General features: G+C 38.0%; 1 protein-coding gene across 5 annotated transcripts in view; it reads left to right on the top strand.

Moving 5' to 3' along the window:
• The window catches only part of RASAL2 (RAS protein activator like 2), a 531,908-nt gene that overhangs the window by 250,346 nt on the left and 257,230 nt on the right, over positions 1 to 24,332 (top strand). For all 5 annotated transcript variants that reach the window (XM_037825276.1, XM_037825274.1, XM_037825275.1 and 2 more), the window contains one exon: positions 2,642 to 2,769. In XM_037825276.1, coding sequence (XP_037681204.1) covers positions 2,642 to 2,769 — 128 coding nt within the window. The remainder of the gene's footprint in view (positions 1 to 2,641; positions 2,770 to 24,332) is intronic.

The raw sequence follows: 24,332 nt of genomic DNA, 5'->3' as shown, positions 1-24,332 counted from the left end.
CATACCAATGCAAACAATGCCTTTCAATGTGCAAATTGGCTCTGAGTTGGCTGGTGCCCTCCTTCAGAGTTCAGGCCTCCTATCAAGAAGATTAGCCTGAGGCAACAGTGAAATGAGTTCCCTCCATCATTTTTGAACCTCCTTCTAGTCCTGGGTTGTAGAATTCCCCTGCTTATAAGACTAAGTATCCACTCCACTTCCTATGAGATACTGTCCCCCCTCATGGTACTCAATTCTGTGACTAAAGTAGGTAATCCCTTGCCCCAGGCCACTTCGATTTATTTAATTGTTTCTTACACTGCTTTAGCTATCTGCAAACTATTTCTGCCTGCAGCTCAAGTTCAAGGAAGGTGATCCAGTTTCCTGGTTCAGTCTTTCAGGCTGTCACTAGATAGATTGGCACCAGTATACATATAGGTGTTACTCTGCTGTCTTTGGTACAGGGCCAGGGACCCACAATGGTAGCACAATTCCACACAGTGCCTGAGAGGGGTTGGGGGAGAGTCCAGCAAGTGCACCACAAGTTTCTCCTACCATTTTTAAAGCTGTGTTTTCTTGATTAGGTACACACCCAATAACTGCAACCCTGTAACTATTTTCCAGAGTTTTGAGGAAGATGGCTCTGCCAGTTTTTGCTAGTTGTTCAGAGATTCGCGCAGCACCTTGGAGTTTCTTGTGTGACCGGAAATCCCTTTATTCTAATTATTACAGACAGGGCCTATCAGTATCTTCTAGCCTAGTGTAGATCGTAAGATTGCTATTCAAATTAAATTCCAGTGGGTAGTTTAGTAGTTCACTATAGCTAACTTATATAAGAATGTTAGTCATTTGAATGAAAGCTTTGTGTAGGTCACAAAAACATTCCATTTCCACATAAAGTAGGTGCATCCCTTTCCATTGAAATGGTCTTGTTATTCAACTCTAAAAATAGGCTTCTCTTATATTAAAAATTAACACATTTGTTTTTTTGAAAATATGAAAAAAATTATCTTTGACATGGTTTACGCAAGAATATCCTGCATGAGTCAAAAGGATTAAAAAGTTAGTTTCTTTAAAGCTTTTTTGATGATTAGAAGAAATTTTAAAGTCCAAAGAAAACTTTAAAATAATTTAAGATGTGATTCTGACAAAATCATTTAATTACTTCAAACACAAGGGGAAAATTGGGAGTAGGGGGAAGATAGTTGGTTTGGAATGGACAAGCTGTAGAAACAGTAGGACTGTCCTGCTGCGCACAGAACAGAGGTGGTTGAAAGCAGGAAAATAAGAATGAAAAAAAAAAGGAAAAAGAAACTGAACTTCTAATAATTATCAACATTTCCACCCAAGCCCTAGGACCAGTACTGATTCTCAGATCTTGAATTATTTGTGGGGGCAGTTGATAACCTCTCCCAGAGATGCAGAACATTAAATTTAAATGACTTAGAGAGGAAAGTGATTCAAGCTGAAGAAACAATTAAGATTTAAGACACGTAATTGGATGTAAGAACAGAGATGTATGCCTACCTGTCCTAATTACTCACTTGCTGAATTTCTATGTAAATCTATCACTGTGTATATATAGATAATTATAGTATAACACATATAGGATATCATTGGGATTTCCTTGAAATCAGTACCAGGAATATTATCATCTGTGACAAAAGACAAAAATATCTACAGAAAACCATGAAAAATCCAATTGAAAAATATGCATCTAATAGATGTAGTGTGCTTATTTATGATTTACAACTCTCCTTCCCTGTGTGTTTTTGTTTTCTAAGCTATTAACTTCAGTTCAAGTTGTTCCTCCAGCATAATCACTAGTTATAAATAATGCATTTTAAACATTTCCTGCCATAAATTCCTTAGAAGAATTAGTCCTTTGTGGTTAAATAACTTTTAATATACATTGAACTGTCAAAATCCTTATTTAATTTATCCAGTGTATACTCATGATTAAAGTAATGTTTCTAAGTTTCAGAACAGTCCAAATATTGAGTGAACGGTTCATATAAAAAGTGTTAAAGTAACAAAGGTGACAGTGGCCACTTCATATTTTATAAGGAAATAAGACATTTGCAAAGAAATGAGACCTTTTGCTTTGCTATTCCATACCTCCACCTCTAATAGACATGTCGATAATACGTTTAGATCTTGTGGGAAGTTGTTTTTCTGTTTTTAAGATCTTACTGGCCTCTAGTGGTATTATGCTACAGTTTAAGCATTACTACCACATGAGTGACTAAAAATAAAGCCATTTTTAAAGTACAGATGGAACATCATCTTCCTCCCGAAGACCTGAGGCTTTATCTTTTGTTCTTGTCTCTGATTTACCCCCACCTCTTTATTTTGAATGATACTAGTTTAGATCTGAAGCAACCTTCCATTAGTTTAATGCATGTATACTGGTGATTACTGTGTCAAGTTTGTGCTAACAGTTCTTCCTAGAGTATTTCTCTTTAGGCCGTAGGGCCAAATTTTCCTTATTCTGTACATAACAGTTTTTATTTTTTTTAAAAGGATAAGTTTTCAGTTTACTGTTGTAAACTGTTTATACTCACTTCTTTAATTTGTTTTTGAAGAATCCTACATTTGATATACTGGTTTGATAGACCTGACAAGTGATTTGTTACTTTTGTTTTTCTTCTTTGTCACACAGATGTCAAAGGGCCACCTACCCACCGTCTGTCTTGTGGTCAGTCACCGTACACTGAGACGACAACATGGGAGCGGAAGTATTGCATCCTCACGGATAGCCAATTAGTGTTGCTCAACAAAGAGAAGGAGGTGAGATGGATATTACTGAGGAAAGCTACTTTCCTTTTTTGATTGAATTCCTGAAATAATCTAGTTTTTATTCGCATTTTAATAAGTCATATTTATGAAAATGGTGGCTTTATGAATGATAAACTCCAGGTATGCCTAAAGGGCTTCTCATGTCGTATGATATGCTATTGCCTTGGAGGAGCAAGTTCAACAAGGTAGGGCTGGATTTCCACTAAGGTACTATGAAAGAGATGTTGAGTTAATTGAGAAATCTGGAAGGAGACGGGATTAGATTATGCAGGCCTTGGCCTAAAAATGGCTTAGAGGGGATACTGGAAATTTTATCAGTCAGCTTCCCAGCCAGTAACAAATGGCATACTCAGTGGATTAATAAAAAGAGGGTTTAATGAAGGGACTGATAACAGAGGTGTGGACAGAATAAGGGACCCACCAACGGGTGATGAGCACCATGAACTAGCAACAGCAAGAAGCAAGTCATCACTCTAGCAACAGCAAAGGAAGCAGTGTTTCTGGAACTTAGAGAGAGCTGTAGTTGCATGAAAGGATTGCATGACAGTTGCTGTGGCTGTACATAAAAGAACAGCCTTCCCTAAAACAAAATGGCTCAGCAGGAAGGAAGAAAGGAAAATCAAACATCCCTGCTCTTTTCTCCTGCCTTCTGATTTCCTGCCGCTGTCACCTAGCGGTCAATCCTAACATGAAGCCAGAAGAAAAGATTGCTCTTGCTGGGTTCCATAGAGGTTCACTTCTTACAGCACATAGCAAGGGAGAGAAGGGGCATAGAATGGACCTGGAGAGGCATACAGAATGTACCCAACACAGACAACTAGTACAATGTACACTTTCTGTTGTTCTACATTAAAAACTTCTTGAACTTATCATATATACTACTTTACTCCTCAAGCTGTTACATTGTACAAATCCTTCCATATCCAAAGAATTCAATTGCTTTTTGGTGATTAATCAGAGAGTTGATATCATTTTGGTTTGATGGAGCCAGAAAACCATCCCACTCCCAGTCTCCTCCACATTTAAAAAAAATAAGTTAAAATGATCTTGACAAAGAAGAGAGATAGTGAGAGGGAAGGAGAATTAAAAATATGAGTCAATGAGGAAGAAAGATTAGTTGCCAAAAGTATATAAATAACTTGAAAGATGTAGGTAGAATATTCATTCAGTAAGTCATCCTTCCTGAAAAGTAAGGTCAAGCAGAAACATTCAGAGGAATCAATGAATAGGACACACACTTCTTAGTTCTCCTATCATCTCCCATATATCTTTGCTCTGTCCCTTCTCCTTTCCCACTCCCTCTCCCTTTTCTTTCCAACCCCCCCTTACCCCATCTCTTCTCTTTTCCTCCCTTCTCTTACTCAGCACATTTTAGTATGGTAAAGACAAGGCTATAATAATAAAGCAATTTCAGTTTCTTCTCTTATTTTAATAGACAGTGCTTACTTGCAAGGGCCCAGCTAATGTGCCCTCCATGAAAAACTTGCTTATTCTTCTTTTCCAGCCATTAAAAAATGTCCCTTACTTTTGTTACCATCTCCCTACCCATGACCCTGTTCAAGTATTTTAATATTAATAAATTTTATTGTATTACAAAAATTTAATAATTAGACTTTTCTAGAACAATCTAGTGCCTGCCAATGTGTTTACATTAGGTAGATATGTAATAAAATTAATAGAATGAATATTAGTATAGAACATTTCTATTATCCAGTTTGAATAAACAGGTAATTCACAATGCTCGTTTTAAGCAGCATACACTGTCACCAGTTTTTTATCAGAGATAGTAATCAGGAGTGATACAAGCAGATTATTTGCCATCTTTTTGCCCTTTCTTACATTTAAAAAAAATTATTTTAATGGTAATTTATTTGTCATTGTAATTTATGTAAACCAGTCCACCATTTAGTCTGAATATTTTCCAGTAAAGTCTTTGTTCCAAGTGGAAATGTTAAATTATAGTAAAAAGATAAAAAGAACATTTAGTGTATTATAATGAATCATATTTAAAGGCAATTCGATGCACAACCCAGGGATCTGTTTGGGACACTTAAAATATAATTAAATTACAATCATCAAGGCTTTTACAATTCATAATTCTAAACAAGATTATTCATAAATAAGTGCAAATTGACTTGTACGTTCAACTTTAGTTAAATGAAGGCACTCAGTATTCTTCCTGAATAATACCTTTGGTTTCTCACATTTCATGTTTATATCTATTCGGAATTATTTTGTAAAGAAATAATCTTCATCTACTCTTATCACAGCTGTGTGACTTTCTTTCCTAAATATAGGAGGGCCATGAAACATATGGCATTGTAATTAAACTGGAGGCCTAAGTATGATGGATTTTCTTCTGCTGAAGTTTTCAGCAACCATGTGTTACAAACCAGGTCCTTTGACACATATCTTGAGCTGTTGTCAGGAACTGTATATGCTCCCTTGGAACTGTTACTCTTCTCTTTAAACTATTGCTTGCTGGGGAGTAACATTCCAGTATTCACCATGTCTTTGATGTGTTGTAGCTCTTGTTTTCCATGCCTCAGAGGTCTAGCCTTTTGAGAGTTGTCACTCTTACAGCTAGTGAGCTGGTCATTCATTTTTTTTGTTTTGTTTTGTTTTTTTGTGTTGGCAACTATTTATTTATTTTTTTAATTTATTGAGATTGTTCACATATCATACAATTATCCAAAGATCCAAAGTGTACAATCAAACAATCAGTTGCCCCCCGGTGCCATCATACAGCTGTGCATCCACCACCACAATTAATTTTTTTTTTTTTTTTCAGTTTTTAGAACATTTTCATTACTTCAGAAAAGAAATACAGACAAAAAAAAGGAAACTCAAATACTCCCATACCCCATACCCTCCTCCCCCCCATTGTTGACTCATAGTATTGGTATAGTACATTTGTTACTGTTGTTGAAAGAACGTTAAAATATTACCAATTGTAATTAGTTTGCAATAAGTATATTTTTTTCCTGTATGCCCTCTATTATTTTTTTTTAAGTTTCAGAATAGTATTTAATTTTCAGATATTTATAGTCATCTTATTTGATATCACAAAGTAGTGGCCGTGTTATAAATTTTACAGATGAGGATATTGTTGCAGTATTCTCACCATACATAGGTTGCAGAATAAATCTGAATACAGATCAATACTTCCTCTTCTTTCTCTTTTGTGTTTTTACAAACATGCCTACACATAACCCTTGCTATTCAAATTATTTTTATCTGAACCGAGGAACTAAATGCATTGAGATAATTTTGTTTTGTTTATAGGAATTCTCACTGTAAACTATATAAGCTTAGGGATCAGAGAGTAAATAGATTTTTTTTTTTTTTTTTTTTTTTTTTTTTTTTTTTTTTTTTGCCAAACCCTCTATCTGAACTCAGAAGCTAAAATGGTTCAGTATTTTCCATTACCTATGCAATATATAGCAAATCTTGGGTCCTCAATTAATGTTCTTTTGTTTCAGTGTATGAAATAGAAGTTAATAATTGCCACTTAAATTTAGTGGTTCATTGACTACAATAACAGAAGTCTCTCCATGTATAAATAGATATTTTCACCAACACTGCTCTCTATAGGCCTTTGCTCTATATATCCCATGCCTATCTCCAGACAATGTCATCTAATCTATACCAACCAATAAAACATAATTGAGAATACACATTTTTCAAAACTCTCAAAAAGTGTAAGAGTATTCCTTTGGATTTTCAAAAGAACTCTATGTTTTCAGACTTAAATTTAATAGTTTTTAATTATTCTTAGTCTAATTCCTGTTTTATTAATTAGGAAACTAAGAGTCATCTTGCAAGTTATGTGAGATGACCACATTTATAATCAGCAAGTCAGAAAAGGGAGGCAAGTACCTTCATCTTCTGACTTCCAGTGTTTCAGAAAGAATGCCATACCATAAACCTGAGTTAGCCATTTGAAATAGAGGGAAAGAAATGGTAGCATGGAATAGGATATGATACCAAGTATGTTTTCTCCTTCATAATGTCTCCATTCTGCAATGTCTGTTTATTCCTCTCTGAAATATGGAATTAAAAATAATTTAATATAGGGTTGTGTCTTATGATGACTATGATGATAATAAAGCCAAACTTTTATTCAGTGGTCACTATATGGCTTAAAAAATGCATCTTCATCTAATATTAAGGAACGTTTTTCCATCTCTCTCTCTCCTTTCTTTGTTTCTCTGTCGGTAGGGCTCCCTTTAATATCTGAAGTAGGGCAGGTCTTTTATTAAAAAAATCTCTCAGCATTTGTTTGTATGTGAAAAATTTAAGCTCTTCCTCAAATATGAAGGAGAGCTTAGCTGGATAAAGAATTCTTGGTTGGAAATTTTTTTCTCTGAGAATTTTAAATATGTCATGCTACTGCCGTCTCACCTCCATGGTGGCTGCCGAGTAGTCACTACTTAGTCTTATGTTGTTTCCTTTGTATGTGGTGAATTGCTTTTCTCTTGCTGCTTTCAGAACTTGCTCCTTCTCTTCAGTATTTGACAGTCTGATCAGAATATGTCTCGGAGTGGGTTTATTTGGATTTATTCTATTTGGAGTTTGCTGGGCATTTATGCTTTGTGTATTTATGTTGTGTAGAAGGTTTAGGAAATTTTCCCCAACAATTTCTTTGAAGACTTTTTCTAGACCTTTACCATTTTCTTTCCCTTCTGGGACACCAACGAGTCTTACATTTGGACATTTTATTTTATCTGTCATATCCCTGAGATCCATTTCGATTTTTTCAATTTTTTTCCCCATTCTTTCTTTTGTTCTTTCATTTTCCGTTTTGTTGTACTCCAGGTCGCTGATTTCGTTGTTCAGCTTCCTCTAGTCTTGTATCCAGAATCTTTTTAATTTAGTCGACAGTTTCTTTTATTTCTATAAGAGCATTTATTTTTTTTATTTACTGTTGCAATTTCTTCTTTATGCTCTTCTAGGCTCTTCTTCATGTCCTTTATATCCTGTGCCATGGTCTCGTTGTTTGTCTTTAGTTCTTTGATTAATTGCTTCAAGTACTGTGTCTCTGATCTTTTGATTTGGGTTTTTCGGTCTGGGTTATCCATATTGTCAGGTTTTTATCATATGCTTTAAAATTTTCTGTTGTTTTTGGCCTCTTGTCATTTGCTTAACTTGATAGGTTTCTTTTAGGATATGTATGCTAATTCAGAGACTTCTCTCTGATTTGTCAGATCTACAGCTTGGTGGCGTACACTTTAACTAACCATTAGGTGGCATTTGCGAGCCACCTGTTCCCCTCAAGCCAGTTCTCCCCAACTCTGTGTTTGTGGTGTGTGGGGGTCTGATTCTTGTGGGGTCCAATTGGTGCACCAGTTTTGCATGTGTAGTTGGTGCTGTCCACCCTGAATGTTGGGTGTGTGTGTGCCTGAGCGGTTAGGGAGCGAGGGCGGCTTAACAATCAAACCTCCCAGTGTTCTTGGAGATTTAAGGCTGTTCCAAGAGTCTAAACCTTCAGTTCGGTCTCACCACAGATTGTCTCTGCCGCTGACCCGCAAGTCCTTGGTATTGGCTTATGGTCCCTCTTCCAAGCCATGCTCTTCTAGGGCCTCTGCTGAGGGAAGGCTGTGCTACATCACAAGTGCACGCCATCCCTCAAGGGAAGTTCTGGGCCTCCCTGCCATGTAGGGGCGTTCCCAGCCTGCTGAAAGGATGGCTGAATTGGGCATGCCAATGTCCCCCCTTTTGCACCGCTCCACTGCTCCAGCTCTGGGACAGCCAGCTGTGGGTGTGCGAAAGGCCACTGCCCACTCCAGACACTGTAGCGTGTGCATGCATTGCTGGAAACACTTCCTGTCGCACTGGTTTCCTGGCGCAGCTCTGAGCTGTGGCGCCGGCACTGGGAAGGAGCGTTCCCAGCCTGCTGGGAAGATGGCTGCATGGGGCGTGGTTTCTCTCCCCTTTTGGCTAACCCCTGCCTGCCTCGCTCCGAAACAATTAGCAGCAGGTGCACTAAAGAGTATTGTCCACGCCAGATACTGAGGCGTGCCCAGAGGTTGTGGAGACACCGTTCCTGCCATGCTTCCCTGTGTGGTCCCTGCCGCTGTATCCGCAGCCACTTTTGGGCTTTTCAAAAGAACTAGCCCGACTCCAACCCACGGCTTCCCCACACCACAGCATGGCTGCCGGACATTCAGCAGGCCCACTCGCTTGCCCCAGAGTGCAGACTCCTGGCCTCACCAAGTGCTCGGTCCCTGTGGATCCAGCAGACCCTGTCCAGCTGGTGCATCACTGGAACCGGTGTTCTGACTGACCCTCTGGCTTTTATCTAGTATTTTTCATGGAGGTGTTTTTTTTGCCCTGTCTCTCCTACACCATCTTCCTGAGGTCTGGATCCACAGTTTTTACTTACAGATTTTATGCTGTAATCTCAGGCATTCCTCCCAATTCAGGTTGATGTATGATGAGTGGATGGTCACGTTTGTCCCCCTGCAGTTATTCTGGCTAATTTACTAGTTGTTTTGGTTTTTTTTTAGTTGTTCACTTGGCTTCCACTCCTCTCTATGCCACCATCTTAGATCTCCCTCCTGGTCATCCATTTTTGACTCAGTATCAATATGATTTTGAGTTCCTTTGTGGTGATGAAAATCAGTTTCTTCATAAATAGCTTCTGCTGTGACACTGAGAGCTAAGGGATCAAACTCTTATTTTGTAGTAATTGGGTGGATGAAGATCATTCTTTGCCATTGCTGGATGATTGCTGGATAAGAATGGCAGCCTTTGGTTTCCTTATCTACATTTTATTTAGTTTAATACTCTATGAAATGAAATAGCCTAAAGATAGCAGAAGGACAAGAAGCATACGGTCAGGACCATTAACAGTTGATTAAATATCTGATTAATTGAGTAGTCCAGGCCCAGGCCCTCTTTTGTTTCTTAAAACAGCTCTCCATGATAAATAATTTTCTGAAACAATGCATTTGGTGCTTTATCCCTTTGTATGTCAGTCATCATGAGTAGCCCTAAATACCTGGCAAACTCTCACCTCCCACATTCTAATCTCCATATGGCTCTGTATGTCCCCTTTTCTGTCCCTATCTTCATTTGTCCTTCTTCACCTTTTGAAACCTTCCTGTGCTTCTGCACCTCGTGGTTCATCATCAGCAAAACCAGCTATTTCTTCCACCTCTTCTCTGAAGGAGTCTGGTAACTTCTTGGTCTACTGGAGACCTTGTTCTTCCCTGAGGATGTTGTCTCCCATGAAGTCCTCTCAAGTGATGGCTGTTTTTCTTCCACAGCCCTCATACTATGTTGCCTGAAGTAGATAACTTTTCCCTTCATGGCTTCCTGTCTAATCTTCATCTTCCCTGAAAAGCCCTAATCTTGAACTCTCATGTTTTAGTCATCTTTCAACTCCAGCTCACTCCTCATTTTTTGTAGATATTAGCTTGTGGCCCATTATCATTATTTCAGGCTTTTTGATGATTTCAATCTACACAGAGATGATTCTTTCAAAACACTTGCTCTCAGTTCTTTGAACTCCTCTTCCAAGGATCTTTTCCTCTACCTAACCTTGTCACTATAATTCCTTCATATTTTCTGTTGTGTGTATCCCATCCCGCTCTCCAACCATCACCTCCTATCCTTCTAGCACATTCCTTATTCCAATAATCCTTCAATCCTTCAGGGGCCTTCAGTTCATTAAACTTATCACCCTTTCTACCCTTTATACCTCTCATGTCCTCTTTTTCCTCTTTACCGTCCCTGAATTCTATGGTCAATCATTCTGTTTACTCCTTTGCATCCTCCAACTTCCTTGCCCTTCTCTTGCTTCATCTACTGACTTGGCAAAGCAAGAGCCCAGTTAAATCCCTCTCCCCATCTACTCTGCCCTGTATCCTGTCTGAAGAAAATCACATCACCCTGATGACGAGCTTACTTTAAACTCATTATTGCATACCTCACATGAGTTCTTAATGCTGTTCGGCAATCACAAAACATTTTCCTTATTTCCCTAGTGCATTTACTGCTCCGCTCTCCTAGACTAAGCTTCTCAACCTGTCTGTGGTGGAGGACTACTTTTTCCCCCACTTCATCATGGACAATAAAATATAATAAACTGGTTTGTTCAGAAAAACGGAAGTTTTAAAAGACATCAACATTTCATATTAGATTTAACAGATTTGAAATTACAGTTCAGTAAATATACCCAAAATAATCATAACATGGAAAAAGGAATAGAATTACAAAACTTGTACAAGTTCATTGAAAGTATGCTGTAAAACAAGACAAATGTACTGATCACACTAGGCACACTTACTATACATTTTTTGCGTATGTTTTCTTGTTTCTCTATTATTTTCACTTAGAGTTGATTACTTTGCCTCTTATTTCACTGAAAAAATTGAAGCATTCAGAAGAATGCTTCTGCAAACTCCAATTATTGTATCTATACATACACTAGCAGCTGTTTCTTTATATTCTGATTTCCCTCCATTAAGTATAGTTGAACTGTCCATTCTCCTAAGAGCAGACCCTCCATTTGTGCCTATTCCATCACTTCTTGCCTATCCCAAAGATATGTCACTAGGAATCCTTCAATTTTAGGACATTTCATTAGCAATGTTTGCATCTTCTGGTTTTTGCTCTCTATCAGATAATTTCCATCAGCTTGTTATTATTTCTCCCTTCTTAAAAGAAAAAATATACCTGTTTTGACTTTACTACTGCTTCCAGTTACTACACCTTTCTTTGTTCTTCTTTGCAACAAAAGTTCTTAAAACTTCTGCATTCATTGTCTCTATTTCTTCTCCTCTGATTCTCTCTTAAGCCTATTCCAGTCAGAGTCTCAACCAAAGTACTCTGCCAAAACTGCTCTTGTTAAGCTCACTGGTGACCTCCACATTGCTAAATTTAGTGGTCAGTTCTCAGTTCTCATGTTACTTAATCTGTTAGTGGCAGTTAAGGCAGTTGATCACTCATTCCTTCTCCTGGAATCACTTTCTTCACTTGGCTTCCATGACACTGTGGTCTCTTAGTTTTTTTCTCCTGCTTTCTAGCAGTTCTTTCTGACTCTTCTTTGTAGACTTCTCTTCCTCTTCCCAAATCTTACCGTGGCAGTTCCCCAGAGTTCAGTCTTTATCCCTTACTTTCTTAAGGATCTTATCCAATCGTATGACTTTAAATACTTTCTCATGCTGATGATTTCTAATTTTATATCTTAAGCCTACACGTCCCTCTTCTCTATACTAATATATACATCTTCCTATTACACATCTCCATTTGGATATATAATAATACTTTCCATCATTCCCCAGGCTGAACCCCTTATCTTCCCTCCCAAATCTGCCAGAGGTCATCCTCATCTCCATTAATGGAAATTCCATTCTTCCAAATTTCAAAGGCCAAAAAACTCCCCCCAACTCACTATATTCCAGCCATGTTGGCTTCTTCATTATCCATGAGCATGTCGAACATACTCCTGTCTTAAAACCTTAACCTTGGCTTTCCTCTCTGCCTGGAACCTTCTTCCCTCAGCTATCTGCATGGCTCATTTTCTCACCTCCTTCAAGTCTTTGCTTATAAGTCTCTTGTTCAGTAAGGCCAGACTTGACTGACCAATTCAAAATTGCAACCCTTCCCCTGCTTCTCCATCCAGAACTTCAGATCTAGTTACCTGGCTCTGTTTTTATTTCCATAGCATTTTTCACCTTCTAAAGTGCTGTATAATTTGCTTACTATGTTCATTGTTTATTGTCTTTCTTCCCTCACTAGAATATAAGCTTTAGGGCAGAATTTTGTCTCTTTTATTCAATGCTGTAGCACCAGTGCTTTGATAAGTTGCTGACATATAGTAAACTCTCAATGAATATTCTTTGAATGAATGTTGAAAAAGCTAACTTACAAACTTTGATTCCTGAATGTCTATTTCCTTATCATAAGTTTGAGAGAAAGTTGATCTTCTCTTCCATCTTTCTTTTCTGTCATAAAGCTACTTAATTCCTTATATTTTCTAAATCTGGATAATAAGAAGGGAAGGAGAGGGGAGGGATCCAAGGTGGCGGATTAGGGGAGAGCCAAATATTTCTCTGTGAAAAACACTAGATAAAAGACAGAAAGTGCTTGACAATAGGATTTCTAGGGTACTGCTGACTGGACAAGTTCCGCTGCATCCACAGTGACTGTGCACTTGGTGAACCCAAGAGTCTGCATTTCGAATAAAGTGAGTGTTTGAGCCTGCTGGGGAAATGGCAGGCAACCCGCACCATGGTGGAAAGACATCTGGGGTCAGCATTTGGAGGTGGGTTAGTTTAAAAACCCGGAAAGTGGCTGCAGATCCGGCAGCAAGAGCCACGCAGTTGAGCGTGATGGAGAGTGGCTTCCATGCCCCAGGCACCCGCTTCAGTATCTGGCATGGATGATAACCTTTCACACACCTGGAGCTAATTGTCCCAGAGCCAGGAATGGGCTGCTACAGCAGGTGGAGGACTATGGAAGTGGGAAGTTGCCATGCCCCATGTGGCCATCTTTTCAGTTGGCTGGGAGACAGCCCTTTGCGGTGAAGAGTTTCCCTTGGAGATTCCACTCGCCTGTGACATTGCACAGACGTTGGAGGCCCATGGAATGCACAGCTTAGAGGCAGGTTCCCGCACAGAAGTGCCAAGAGCCCTACACCAATCCCAGGGACTTGTGGGCCTGCAGTAGAGAGAGACTGTGGGAAATCTGAGCTGAAGGGTTGGACTCATGCAACAGCCCCAGGGTATTCCAGTCATGGCTCTGGGAATGGCTGGGAGTTCTGGGTCTTAAAGCCGTCTTCCCTGCCTAACTGCACAGGGCACACCCCCCACCCTTAGAGCTGGCGGTCCCAACTGCACACAGAAAATTGGTGTACTGATTAGACACCCATAACGTTTGGACCCCCACTCGCAGCATAGAGGAAGTTGGGGAGAGTGGGGTTGAGAGTAATAGGTGGCCGGGGGGTCAGGGAAAGTGCACTCCACCAAGCTGTAGTTCTGTCAACTTATAGATAATTGTTCAAATAAGCCTGCATATCCTAAAAGAACCCTATCAAGATAAGCAATGCCAATAGGCCAAAAACAGCAGAAAATTTTAAAGCATATGAAGAAACCAGAAGATATGGATAACCCAAATGCCCAAAGCAAAAAACCAGAGGAGACACAGAACTTGGAGCAGTTAATCAAAGACGTAATCACAAACAACAAGATCATTGCTCAGGATATAAAGGACATCAGGAAGACCCTAGAAGAGCATAAAGAAGAATTTGCAAGAGTAAATTAAAAAAAAAAAAAAAAAAAAGGTGAGCTTATGGAAATAAAAGAAACTGTTGATCAAATTAAAAAGATCCTGGAAATACATAGCAGCAGATTAGGTGAACTCGAAGAATGAGTAAGCGAACTTGAAGAAAATGTTCTGGAGAGTGAAAGTACAAAAGAACAAATGGAGAAAATAATCAGAAAATTTGAAATGGTTCTCAGGGATATGATGGACAACATGAAGCACACAAATATAAGAATCACTGGTGTTCCAAAAGGGGAAGAGTAAAGGTCTAGGGAGAGTATTCAAAGACATTGTTGGGGAAAACTTATCAATCCTTCTAAATGACATAAATACACAAATCCTAGATGCCCAACGAACTCCAAACAGAATGAATCCAAATAAGCCCACTCCGCGACATACTCGCATCAGATTGTCAAATGCTGAAGAAAAGGAGGAAGTTCTGAAAGAAGCAGGAGAGAACCAGTTCACCACATACAAAGGAAACAATGTAATGCTAAGTATATCTCACCACCATGGAGGCAAGAAGGCAGTGGTATGACATATTTAAAATTCTGAAAGAGAAAAATTGCCAACCAAGAATTCTTTATCCAGCAAAGCTCTCCTTCACATTTGAGATAGAGCTTAAAATCTTCACAGACAATTTCTGAGAGAATTTGCTAACAAGAGACCTGCCCCACAAGAGATACTAAAGGGAGCCCTACTGGCAGAGAAAAAAAAGAAAGGAGAGACAGGAATGGAGAAGGGCTCAGAACTAAGGAGTTTTAGTAAGGATACACTAAAGGAAATAAAGAGAGAGAGGGAAAAATATATCTGAGAAATAAAAACCAAAGGATATAATGACTGATTCAAGAAATGCCTTCACAGTAATAACATTGAATGTGAATGGATTAAACTCCCCAATTAAAAGATAAAGATTGGCAGAATGGATTAAAAAATATGAACCATCAATATGTTGCTTACAATAGACTCATCACAAAGAAACTGAAAGTGAAAGAATGGAAAAAATATTCCATGCAAGCTACAGCCGAAAGAAAGCAGGAATAGCAGTATTAATCTCAGGTAAAAGAGACTTTAAATGCAAGGATGTCATATGAGACAAAGAAGGTCATGATATACTAATAAAAGGGACAATTCAACAAGAAGAAATAACAATCATAAATGTCTATGCACCCAATCAAGGTGCTCCAAACATTGGCAAAGCTGAAGGAAGCAATAGATGTTTCCTCAATTAATTGTGGGAGACTTCAATACATCACTCTCTCCTATAGAAAGATCAAAAAGATAGAGTACCAATAAGGAAATTGAAAGCCTAAACAATGTGATAAATGAATTTGACTTTAAGAGACATATATAGAACATTACATCTCAAATCACCAGGATACACATTCTTCTCTAGTGCTCATGGAACTTTCTCCAGAACAGATCATATGCTGGGCCAAAAAACAAGCCTCAATAAATTTAAAAAGATTGCAGTTATTCAAAGCACATTCTCTGATCACAATGGAATATAATTAGAACTCAATAACCATCAAAGATTTAGAATATTCACAAGTATCTGGAGTTAAGCATCACACTGCCAAACAATCAGTGGGTTAAGGAAGAAATAGTAAGAGAAATTGCTAAGTGTCTATGTTCTGGTTTGCTAATGCTGCCAGAATGCAAAACACCAGAGATGGATTGGCTTTTATAAAAGTGGGTTTATTTGGTTACACAGTTAGTCTTAAGGCCATAAAGTGTCCAAGGTAATACAGCAACAATCGGGTACCTCCACTGGAGAATGGCCAGTGGTGTCCGGAAAACCTCCGTTAGCTGGGAAGGCACATGGCTGGCATCTGCTCCAAAGTTCTGGGTTCAAAATTACTTTCTCCCAGGATGTTCCTCTCTAGGCTGCAGTTCCTCAAAAATGTCACTCTCAGTTGCTTTTGGGGTGTTTGTCCTCTCTTAGCTTCTCCAGAGCAAAAGTCTGCTTTCAATGGCGAACAATCTAGAAATGAATGAAAATAAGAGCATAACATATCAGAACGTATGGGATGCAGTGTAGGTGGTATTGAGGGGGAAATTTATACCTCTAAATGCATACATTAAAAAGGAAGAAAGAGCTAAAATGAAAGAACTAATGGAAGAACTGAAGAAGCTAGAAAATGAACAGTAAACTAATCCTAAACCAAGTAGAAGAAAAGAAATAACAAGGATTAAAGCAGAAATAAATGACATAGAGAACAACAAAACAGTAGAGAGAAAAAATGAAAAGTTGTTTCTTTGAGAAGATCAACAAGATTGACAAGCCCCTAGCTAGACTGACAAAATCAAAAAGAGAGAAGACTGAAATAAACAAAATAATAAATGAGGCGACACTGTAGATCCTGAAGAATTAAAAAAATTATAAAGATACTATGAACAATTGTACACCAAGAAACTGGATAATGTATAGGAAATGAACAATTGCCTGGAAACACATGAACAACCTAGACTGACCAGAGAAGAAACAGAAGACCTCAACAAACCAGTCACAAAGAGATCCAATCAGTTATCAAAAAGCTTCCCACAAATAAATGTCCAGGGCCAGATGGCTTCACAGGGGAATTCTACCAAACTTACCAAAAAAGAACTGACACCAATCTTACTTAAACTCTTGCAAAACATCAAAGAAAATGGAACACTACCTAACTCATTTTATGAAGCTAACATCACTATAATACCAAAACCAAGTAAAGATGCTACAAGAAAGGAAAACTACAGGTCAATCTCCTTTACGAATATAGATGCAAAAATTCTTAACAAAATACTTGCAAATTGAATCCAAAGATACATTAAAAAAATCATGCACTATGAGCAAATGGCATTCATTCAAGGCATGCAAGGATGGTTAAACATAAGAAAATCAGTCAATGTAACACAACACATTAACGAATCAAAAGGGAAAAATCAAATGATCATAGATGCTGAAAAAACATTTGACAAAATCCAGCCTCCTTTTTTGATAAAAACACTTCGAAAGGTAGGAATTGAAGGAAAGTTCTTCAATTTGATAAAGGGATTATATGAAAACCCCACAGCCAGCATAGTACTCAATGGTGAGACACTGAAAGCCTTCCCTCTAAGATCAGGAACGAGACAAGGATGCCCACTGTCACCACTATTATTCAACAATGTGCTAAAAGTCTAGCCAGAGCAATCTGGCAAGACAAAGAAATAAAAGGCATCGAAATTGGAAAGGAAGAGGTAAAACTGTCATTATTTGCAGATGATATGATCTTATATCTGGAAAACCCTGAGAAATCAACAACACCGCCACTTGAGCTAATAAGCAAATTTAGCAAGACAGCAGGATGCAAAATTAATGCACATGCGTCAGTCAATAATGTTCCTATACATTAGAAATGACCTAATTGAAGAGACACTCAAGAAAAAGATTCCATTCTCAATAGCAACTAAAAAAATCAAGTACCTTTGAATAAACTTAACCAAGGATGTAAAAAACCTATACATAGAAAACTACATAATGCTAAAATAAATAGAAGGGGACCTAAAAAGATGGAAAAATATTCCGTGTTCACGGATAGGAAGGCTAAATGTCATTAAGATGTCAGCCCTACCCAAACTCATCTATGGATTCAATGCCATTCCAATTAAAATTCCAACAACCTTCTTTGCAGACTTGGAAAAGCTAGTTATCAAATTTTTTTGGAAGGGAAAAATGCATTGAATTGCTAAAAACATTATAAAAAAGAAAAATGAAGTGGGGGCACTTACACTTCCTGACTTTGAAGCTTATTACAAAGCCACAGTAATCAAAACAGCATTGTACTGGCACAAAGATAGACATATTGATCAATGGAATTAAATTGAGAATTTGGAGATAGACCCCCACATCTGTGGCCGACTGATCTTTGATAAGGCCCCCAAAACCACTGAAGTGGGACATAACAGTCTGTTCAACAAATGGGGCTAGGAGAACTGGATAGCCATATCCAAAAGAGTGAAAGAGGACCCTGACCTCACACCCTACAGAGACATTAATTTAAAATGGATTAAAGACCTCAATGTAAGAGACAGTACCATAAAATTCCTAGAAGAAAATGTAGGGAAACATCTTCAAGACCTTGTATTAGGAGGTCACTGCTTAGGCCTTACACCCAAAGCACAAGTACAAAAGAAAAATTCAATAAATGGGAACTCCTCAAACTTAAAAGCCTCTGTGCCTCAAAGGAGTTTGTAAAAAAGGTGAAGAGGCAGTCAACTCAATGGGAAAAAATATTTGGAAGCCAGGTATCTGACAAAAGACTGATACCTTACATATATACAGAGAAATCCTACAACTCAATGACAGTGGTACAAACAGCCCAATTATAAAATGCACAAAAGATATGAAAAGACAGTTCTCTGAAAAGGAAATACAAATGACCAAAAAACATGAAAAAATGTTCATCTTCACTAGCTATTAGGGAGATGCAAATTAAGACCACAATAAGATATCATCTCACACAAATTAGGTTGGCTGTCATTAAACAAACAGGAAACTACAAATGCTGGAGAGGATGTGGAGAAACTGGAACTCTTATTCATTGTTGGTGGGACTGGATAATGGTTCAGCCATTCTTGAAGACAGTCTGGTGGTTCCTTAGAAAACTAGATATAGAGTTACCCTTCGATCCAGCAATTTCACTTCTCAGTATATACCTGGAAGATCTTAAAGCAGTGACATGAACAGATATTTGCACACCAATGTTCATAGCAGCATTGTTCACAGTTGCCAAGAGATGGAAACAATACAAATGTTCTTCAACAGATGAATGGATAAACAAAATGTGTTATATACACATGATGGAATTCTATGCTGCAGTAAAAAGGAACGAGGTCGTGAAACATATGACAGCATAGATGAACCCTGAAGACACGATGCTGAGTGAAATAAGCCAGGCACAAAAAGAGAAATCTTGTATGTTACCACTAACGTGAACTCCTAAAAAAGTAAAATGAATGGTTTATATTGTAGAATGTAGGGGACCTAGCGATAGACAACAAATAGTGAAGGGGGAACAATAATCTAGTAAGAACAGATAAGTTATGGAGGGTAAACTTAATGTTATGGGAATGCTCAGGAATGATATGGCTTTTTAATTTTGGAGGGGTATAGTAGGAACAAGGTGGCAGAAATGTAGTTATTTTAGGTTATTTGTTTTTCTTATTCTTTTGTTTGATTATAATTTTCTTGGGTGGAGGAACATGTTGGAACCAATATAATTATTTTAGATTATTTGTTTTCCTTATTCCTTTGGTTATGGTTCATTAATTTTCTTGGGATATGGTAAGAACATGTTTGGAAGCAATGTAGTTATTTTAGGTTATTTGTTTTTTCTTATTCCTTTGTTGTGGTTTTGTTTGGAATTTTTATTTAATTTTTTGATGAAGTTAAAAAAAAGCAATGAGTGTTAAAAAATATAAATGAACAATGGGGGGAAGAGGGGAATGAAATGTTTTGGATGTTCTTTTTTATTTTTATTTTAATTTTATTTTTTGGAGTAATGAAAATGTTCAAAGATTGTGATGATGAATGCACAACTATATGATGATACTATGAAAAACTATACACTTTTAAGGATTGTATGTAATGTGAATATATCAGTAAAAGTGCATTAAAAAGAGGGAAGGGGAAACATTATATTAAAGGTGCTTTTCCATGGCTGAATAAGTGATTCTATCTTTATTTATTGAGCACTATTGTGTGTGAAGTATTATGGTCACAAAGATGTACTGTTTTGGGGGACACATTGAAGTAAGCTAAAAATTATAATGGCCAATAATATAACCACAAGGGAATGATACACTGAGATACTTCCTGGAGTGGGTCATGGTGTGTAGTGAAGAATGATAAAAAAGGTTTTACCGAGAAAGTTATGCTTGGGCCATGTCTTAAGGCACAGATAAAAGTTCACCAGCAGGAAAAGACGGGAAAGACATTCTATGTAAATATAAAGATAAAACTAAAAAAAATCGTATTTCTCTTTGGCAAACTGTGAAATGTTCTGAGTTCTTGGAAAATAGTTTGCAAGAGAAAGAGATAGTTGGCAAGAATCAGATAATAAAGAGCCCTGAAGGCCATGCTAAGGAATTTGGAGTTTATTCTGGAAATGATTAGGACCACAGAAAAGTATTTAACGGGGCAATGACATCACCCCGTTATGATGGTGAAATCTTAGAAAAATAACTCTGTTGATTACAGGGAAAATTGAGTGAAAGGAGAAGGGATTGGAAGCAGATAGACAAATTATGAGATTACTGTTTAGACCAGGTAAGGGATGATGAGTTTACAAAAAATTTAATACTCTGAGACAGGTGATTATGTTCTGCCATTATTAAATTGAGATAATTGAACTAAGGCTCTAGGAAAAGAAAATATTAAGCCATTGCTGCACCTGCTATTCAAATAATAAATTCAGTATTCTGTTAATTTCATTATAGGAAAAGATGAGAAAGTCATTTTGGCGGGAAGTTCCAAAATATACTGTTACTCCTCTACCTTTCACTCACATTATCATGAAGAGTATAACTCTTATCCTTAGATAATTTGCACTGAACAATTTAGCAATTCTTGAAAGGAGGAGTTAGGAATTTCCTGCTAAAATTATCTCAAAAGGCTATTTTAAACACTAATCTGTTAATCGTGGGGTGTTATTTCCCATATTTAAAGGATCAATTAATAGGGTTCTGTAAGGATTTAAATTGAATCTTTAGCCAGGCATGCTGAAATGTGGGAGGACTATGTTAGTCTAGTATCACTTATGTATTAAGTTAGTGTGTGGGATCTTTTAATGCTCTCAACTCTGCATGTTTCCTGTTAGAAATGGGAAAGAGTCTCTTTGGCTATACATGGGAAGAGTGTTAAATACACCAATTACCAATTTGAGAATGTAGCAAAATGTAGCAGAAGGGTAGATCTGGGCAGAATGCTGAAGGAGGAGTCTGCCAGGAGTCTCACCTTGAGAAATGACTCATTGGTTCAGTAAATTGCTTCATGCAAATTGTGCCAAATAGACATTGCTTATGTGTTATGAAATATACTTCCTGCCTTGGTGCCAGGAAAGGCTCCAGCTGGCTTGGCGCCAACCCAGTTCAAACATGGGGTCTGTGGCCTTTTTGAGTTCCATTTTACTTGCAAGAGATAAGACCAAATAACTAGAAATTGAGCTGAAGGAAACGGTAGAGAAAATGATCATTAACCACCCTGGGGTGAAGCCAATACAGTATAAAAATAAAAAAGATAGCTGAGTTAGTGAGTTTCTTTCTCTTGGCAATAACAAGCCACCAGGACAGGGTAAATTTGTTTCATTTTTCTTAAGGTAAACTCTACTTTCTGTATTTGGAATTTCTTAAAGCTGGATGCTAATGTATGGGCAGCAAGGCAGTACTTGTACCCAGATATATTGATGAAAATCTGAAAATAGCAGCTACACTTTGTCCAAACAGTAAAAAAATCAACAGTTATTTTTCCTGGGGTACACTACTGATGGCATGTTTTATTTAGAACCATTTTTAAGTTATTCAAGAGATATATAAGGCACTCTCCTGTAAATGTATTTGCTGTTAAGTGCTACAAAGAGTAAGACGTATTTCTTGTTTCCTCTCTCTCCCTTATAACAAATTTAGTTGTGGAAATAAGACAAATATTTTTAAATTGACATTTGATAAATAGCCAAGTAAACTGGATAGAATAAGGGAAAGAAATCCATTTATTCTAAAGAAACTTGCTCTAACTAAATACGTCATGAAGCTATCGGCAGTCAGGAGTTACCAAAGGGAGGGATTTGATCAAAGTTATATGTCATGAAAATTAATTTGCAGGATGTATTGGAAGAGAAAGAGATAGGACAGAGACAGACCAGTTAAGAGACTACCATTCCTTTGATCAAAAAACTTGAGTGGCTTCCCTGAACTACACATGGCCTGGTATTCAGGCCCTCCCAACATGGTCATTATATATTTCTGGTGTTCTGCCTCACACCTCCCTCTTAAGATGTTCTAGCTGAATTGGCCTACTCCCTATTCAAAAAAAAAAAAACTCTTATGCTTACCCACTTCTTGGCTGATGTTATGCTTCTTCCTTTGTCGAAAATGTCCCTATTATCAAATATTCATTCATTCGTTCATTCATTCATTCATTCATTCATGGGTTGGAGCTATTTTAAGGTGTGGCGATTCTTATGTGTAATCAGTCACATAAATGAATATCTATAATTTGATGTAATGAGTACAGTGATAGAGAAAGATATTATTGAAGGAGACTAAGGGAGTCATATTTAACCCTAGGTGATTAATAGAGGGGAAGGAGATTCCTGGAAGAGAAGATCTGAGCCTTAGGATGAATAGGAATTTACTGGCAGGTTTTAGATAGGTAAGAAAGTGAGGGAAAACATTTCAGGCTGAGAGAGTAAACTGAGCAAAGGCACTAAACTACAAAATAGGGAATGTAGTAGGGAAATGCAAGCAGTTTGGTGTTCCTGGAGTGTAAAGTCTGAGGCTGACCACAAACTATGTATACTATGTTAGGGAACTTGGACTTCACTCTATAGTAGAGTTGTTCTTAAATTCTCTTTTAGCAGAAGAACCCCTTCTTTATAGGAAAGCTTATGCAGAAGGCCTCTACAACAGGTAAACTGAAAATTGTGCTCTAGTTGAAGCAGAGAGAGAACCCCCCACCCCACCCCCACACTACCACACACATGTACTTCTATACACAAACATAGCCTCACTCCTTTGAAAGTCAATGCTAGAGGCAAAGAGGTGCCATTAAAGTGTTTTAAGTCTCAAAATGACAATCATATTTGCATTTTAGAAAGATCACTTGATTATGTAAAGGATAGATTTGAGGGGCAGAACATCAGAGGTAGATACCAGCAAAGAGATTGTTGGAGTAGTTTGGATAAAAGATGGTAAGAGGCCTCCAATACCAGATATGATGGAGTAACTGGGGCAAGACTAGCCCTCCCAATATAGACAGCATAAAACTGGACAAAATATATGCGGCAACTGTTTTCAGGCATTGGATAATAGGCCGCCTAAGACTGAGATCCTTGTCATTGCCCTGGCTCCTGCCTGAGTGCCATTTCCTGACTGTGGTGCAGCCACCTATAGTCCAAGTGGAGTACAGTGGTCCCACTGAGCTGGGGAGGCAGAGGACAGAAATCTGCAGCTTAAGGAACTGGAATCTGCTGGCCTGGGCACTAGTCTTTGACCCAGAACTAAACTGCACTTGCTCAGCACAGGACTACACAAGCTTTCCACAGGGCTGCCAAAGTGTTGGGAACAGAATAGATTCTTGTGGCAATGATAGGGGCCTAACCCTGCCAGTGAGAGACCTCTTGAAAACTTGAACACCCCAGGCATGCAGCTGAGATACCAGAAAGATCATGGCTCAAAATGCAGAAGTTGTAAAGCTAAGTGATTTATTTATGCCTCCATGTTGAAACGGGTGGTTAAGAGCTGGAGTACTGCTTATAGATCAGTGGGTCTCAACTTTGGCTGCATATTAGAGTCACCTGGGGAGATTTTAAACACCCTAATACCCAGGACACTCTAGCCAGTTAACTCAGAATGTATAGGAGGGGTACCCAAGAATAGGTATTTTTTAAAGCTCCCCTAGATGATTATAATTTACAGCCAGGAATTAAGAACCTCTGTTACAAATGACACCTTGAAACATTTAGCCATGGAAGGAGAAAAAACAACACCTGAAGGCAGAGGTTCTCAACCTTTAGTGATCATCAGAATCACTTGGACGGCTTGGTTAAACACATTGCTAAGTCCCACTTCCAGTGCTTCTGATTCAGTAGGTCTGGGGTTGGTCCTGAGAATGTACATTTCTGACAAATTCCCATGCGATACTGATGCCTTTGGTACCTGGACCAACTTGTTTTGAGAACCACTGCCTTAAGGGGATGAGAGAGTTGAGGAATCTTTCTTGTAAGGTTACAGGAGTCCGGAGCATCATTTTAGCATCTTTTAAGGAAAGAAAATAACTGAGAAGAGCTTTCTTTTGCTAATTAGCATAATCTTGATTTCCTGTACTTGACTATCCAATCTCTTTGTGCTCAGATTAAAATAGAAATAAATGAAGTAAATGGTAGTCTTTCGGGATATGTGTGCACATACATGCTGTTTCTAAGTAACTTGGTTTGTTTGTCCTTTTGCTCTTCCATTATCATAAATGGTTTAGACTAACGAGGAGTAAGAGCCAGAGACCCAGTTTGACTCTGTTATTTATCTTAGAAGCCCAAGAAATCATT

The sequence above is a fragment of the Choloepus didactylus genome, chromosome 2, assembly GCF_015220235.1.
Source record: "Choloepus didactylus isolate mChoDid1 chromosome 2, mChoDid1.pri, whole genome shotgun sequence".
Taxonomy (NCBI): Eukaryota; Metazoa; Chordata; class Mammalia; order Pilosa; family Megalonychidae; genus Choloepus; species Choloepus didactylus.
Note: the sequence above shows the minus strand (reverse complement) of the source record. Positions and strands in the feature narration are given on the sequence as shown.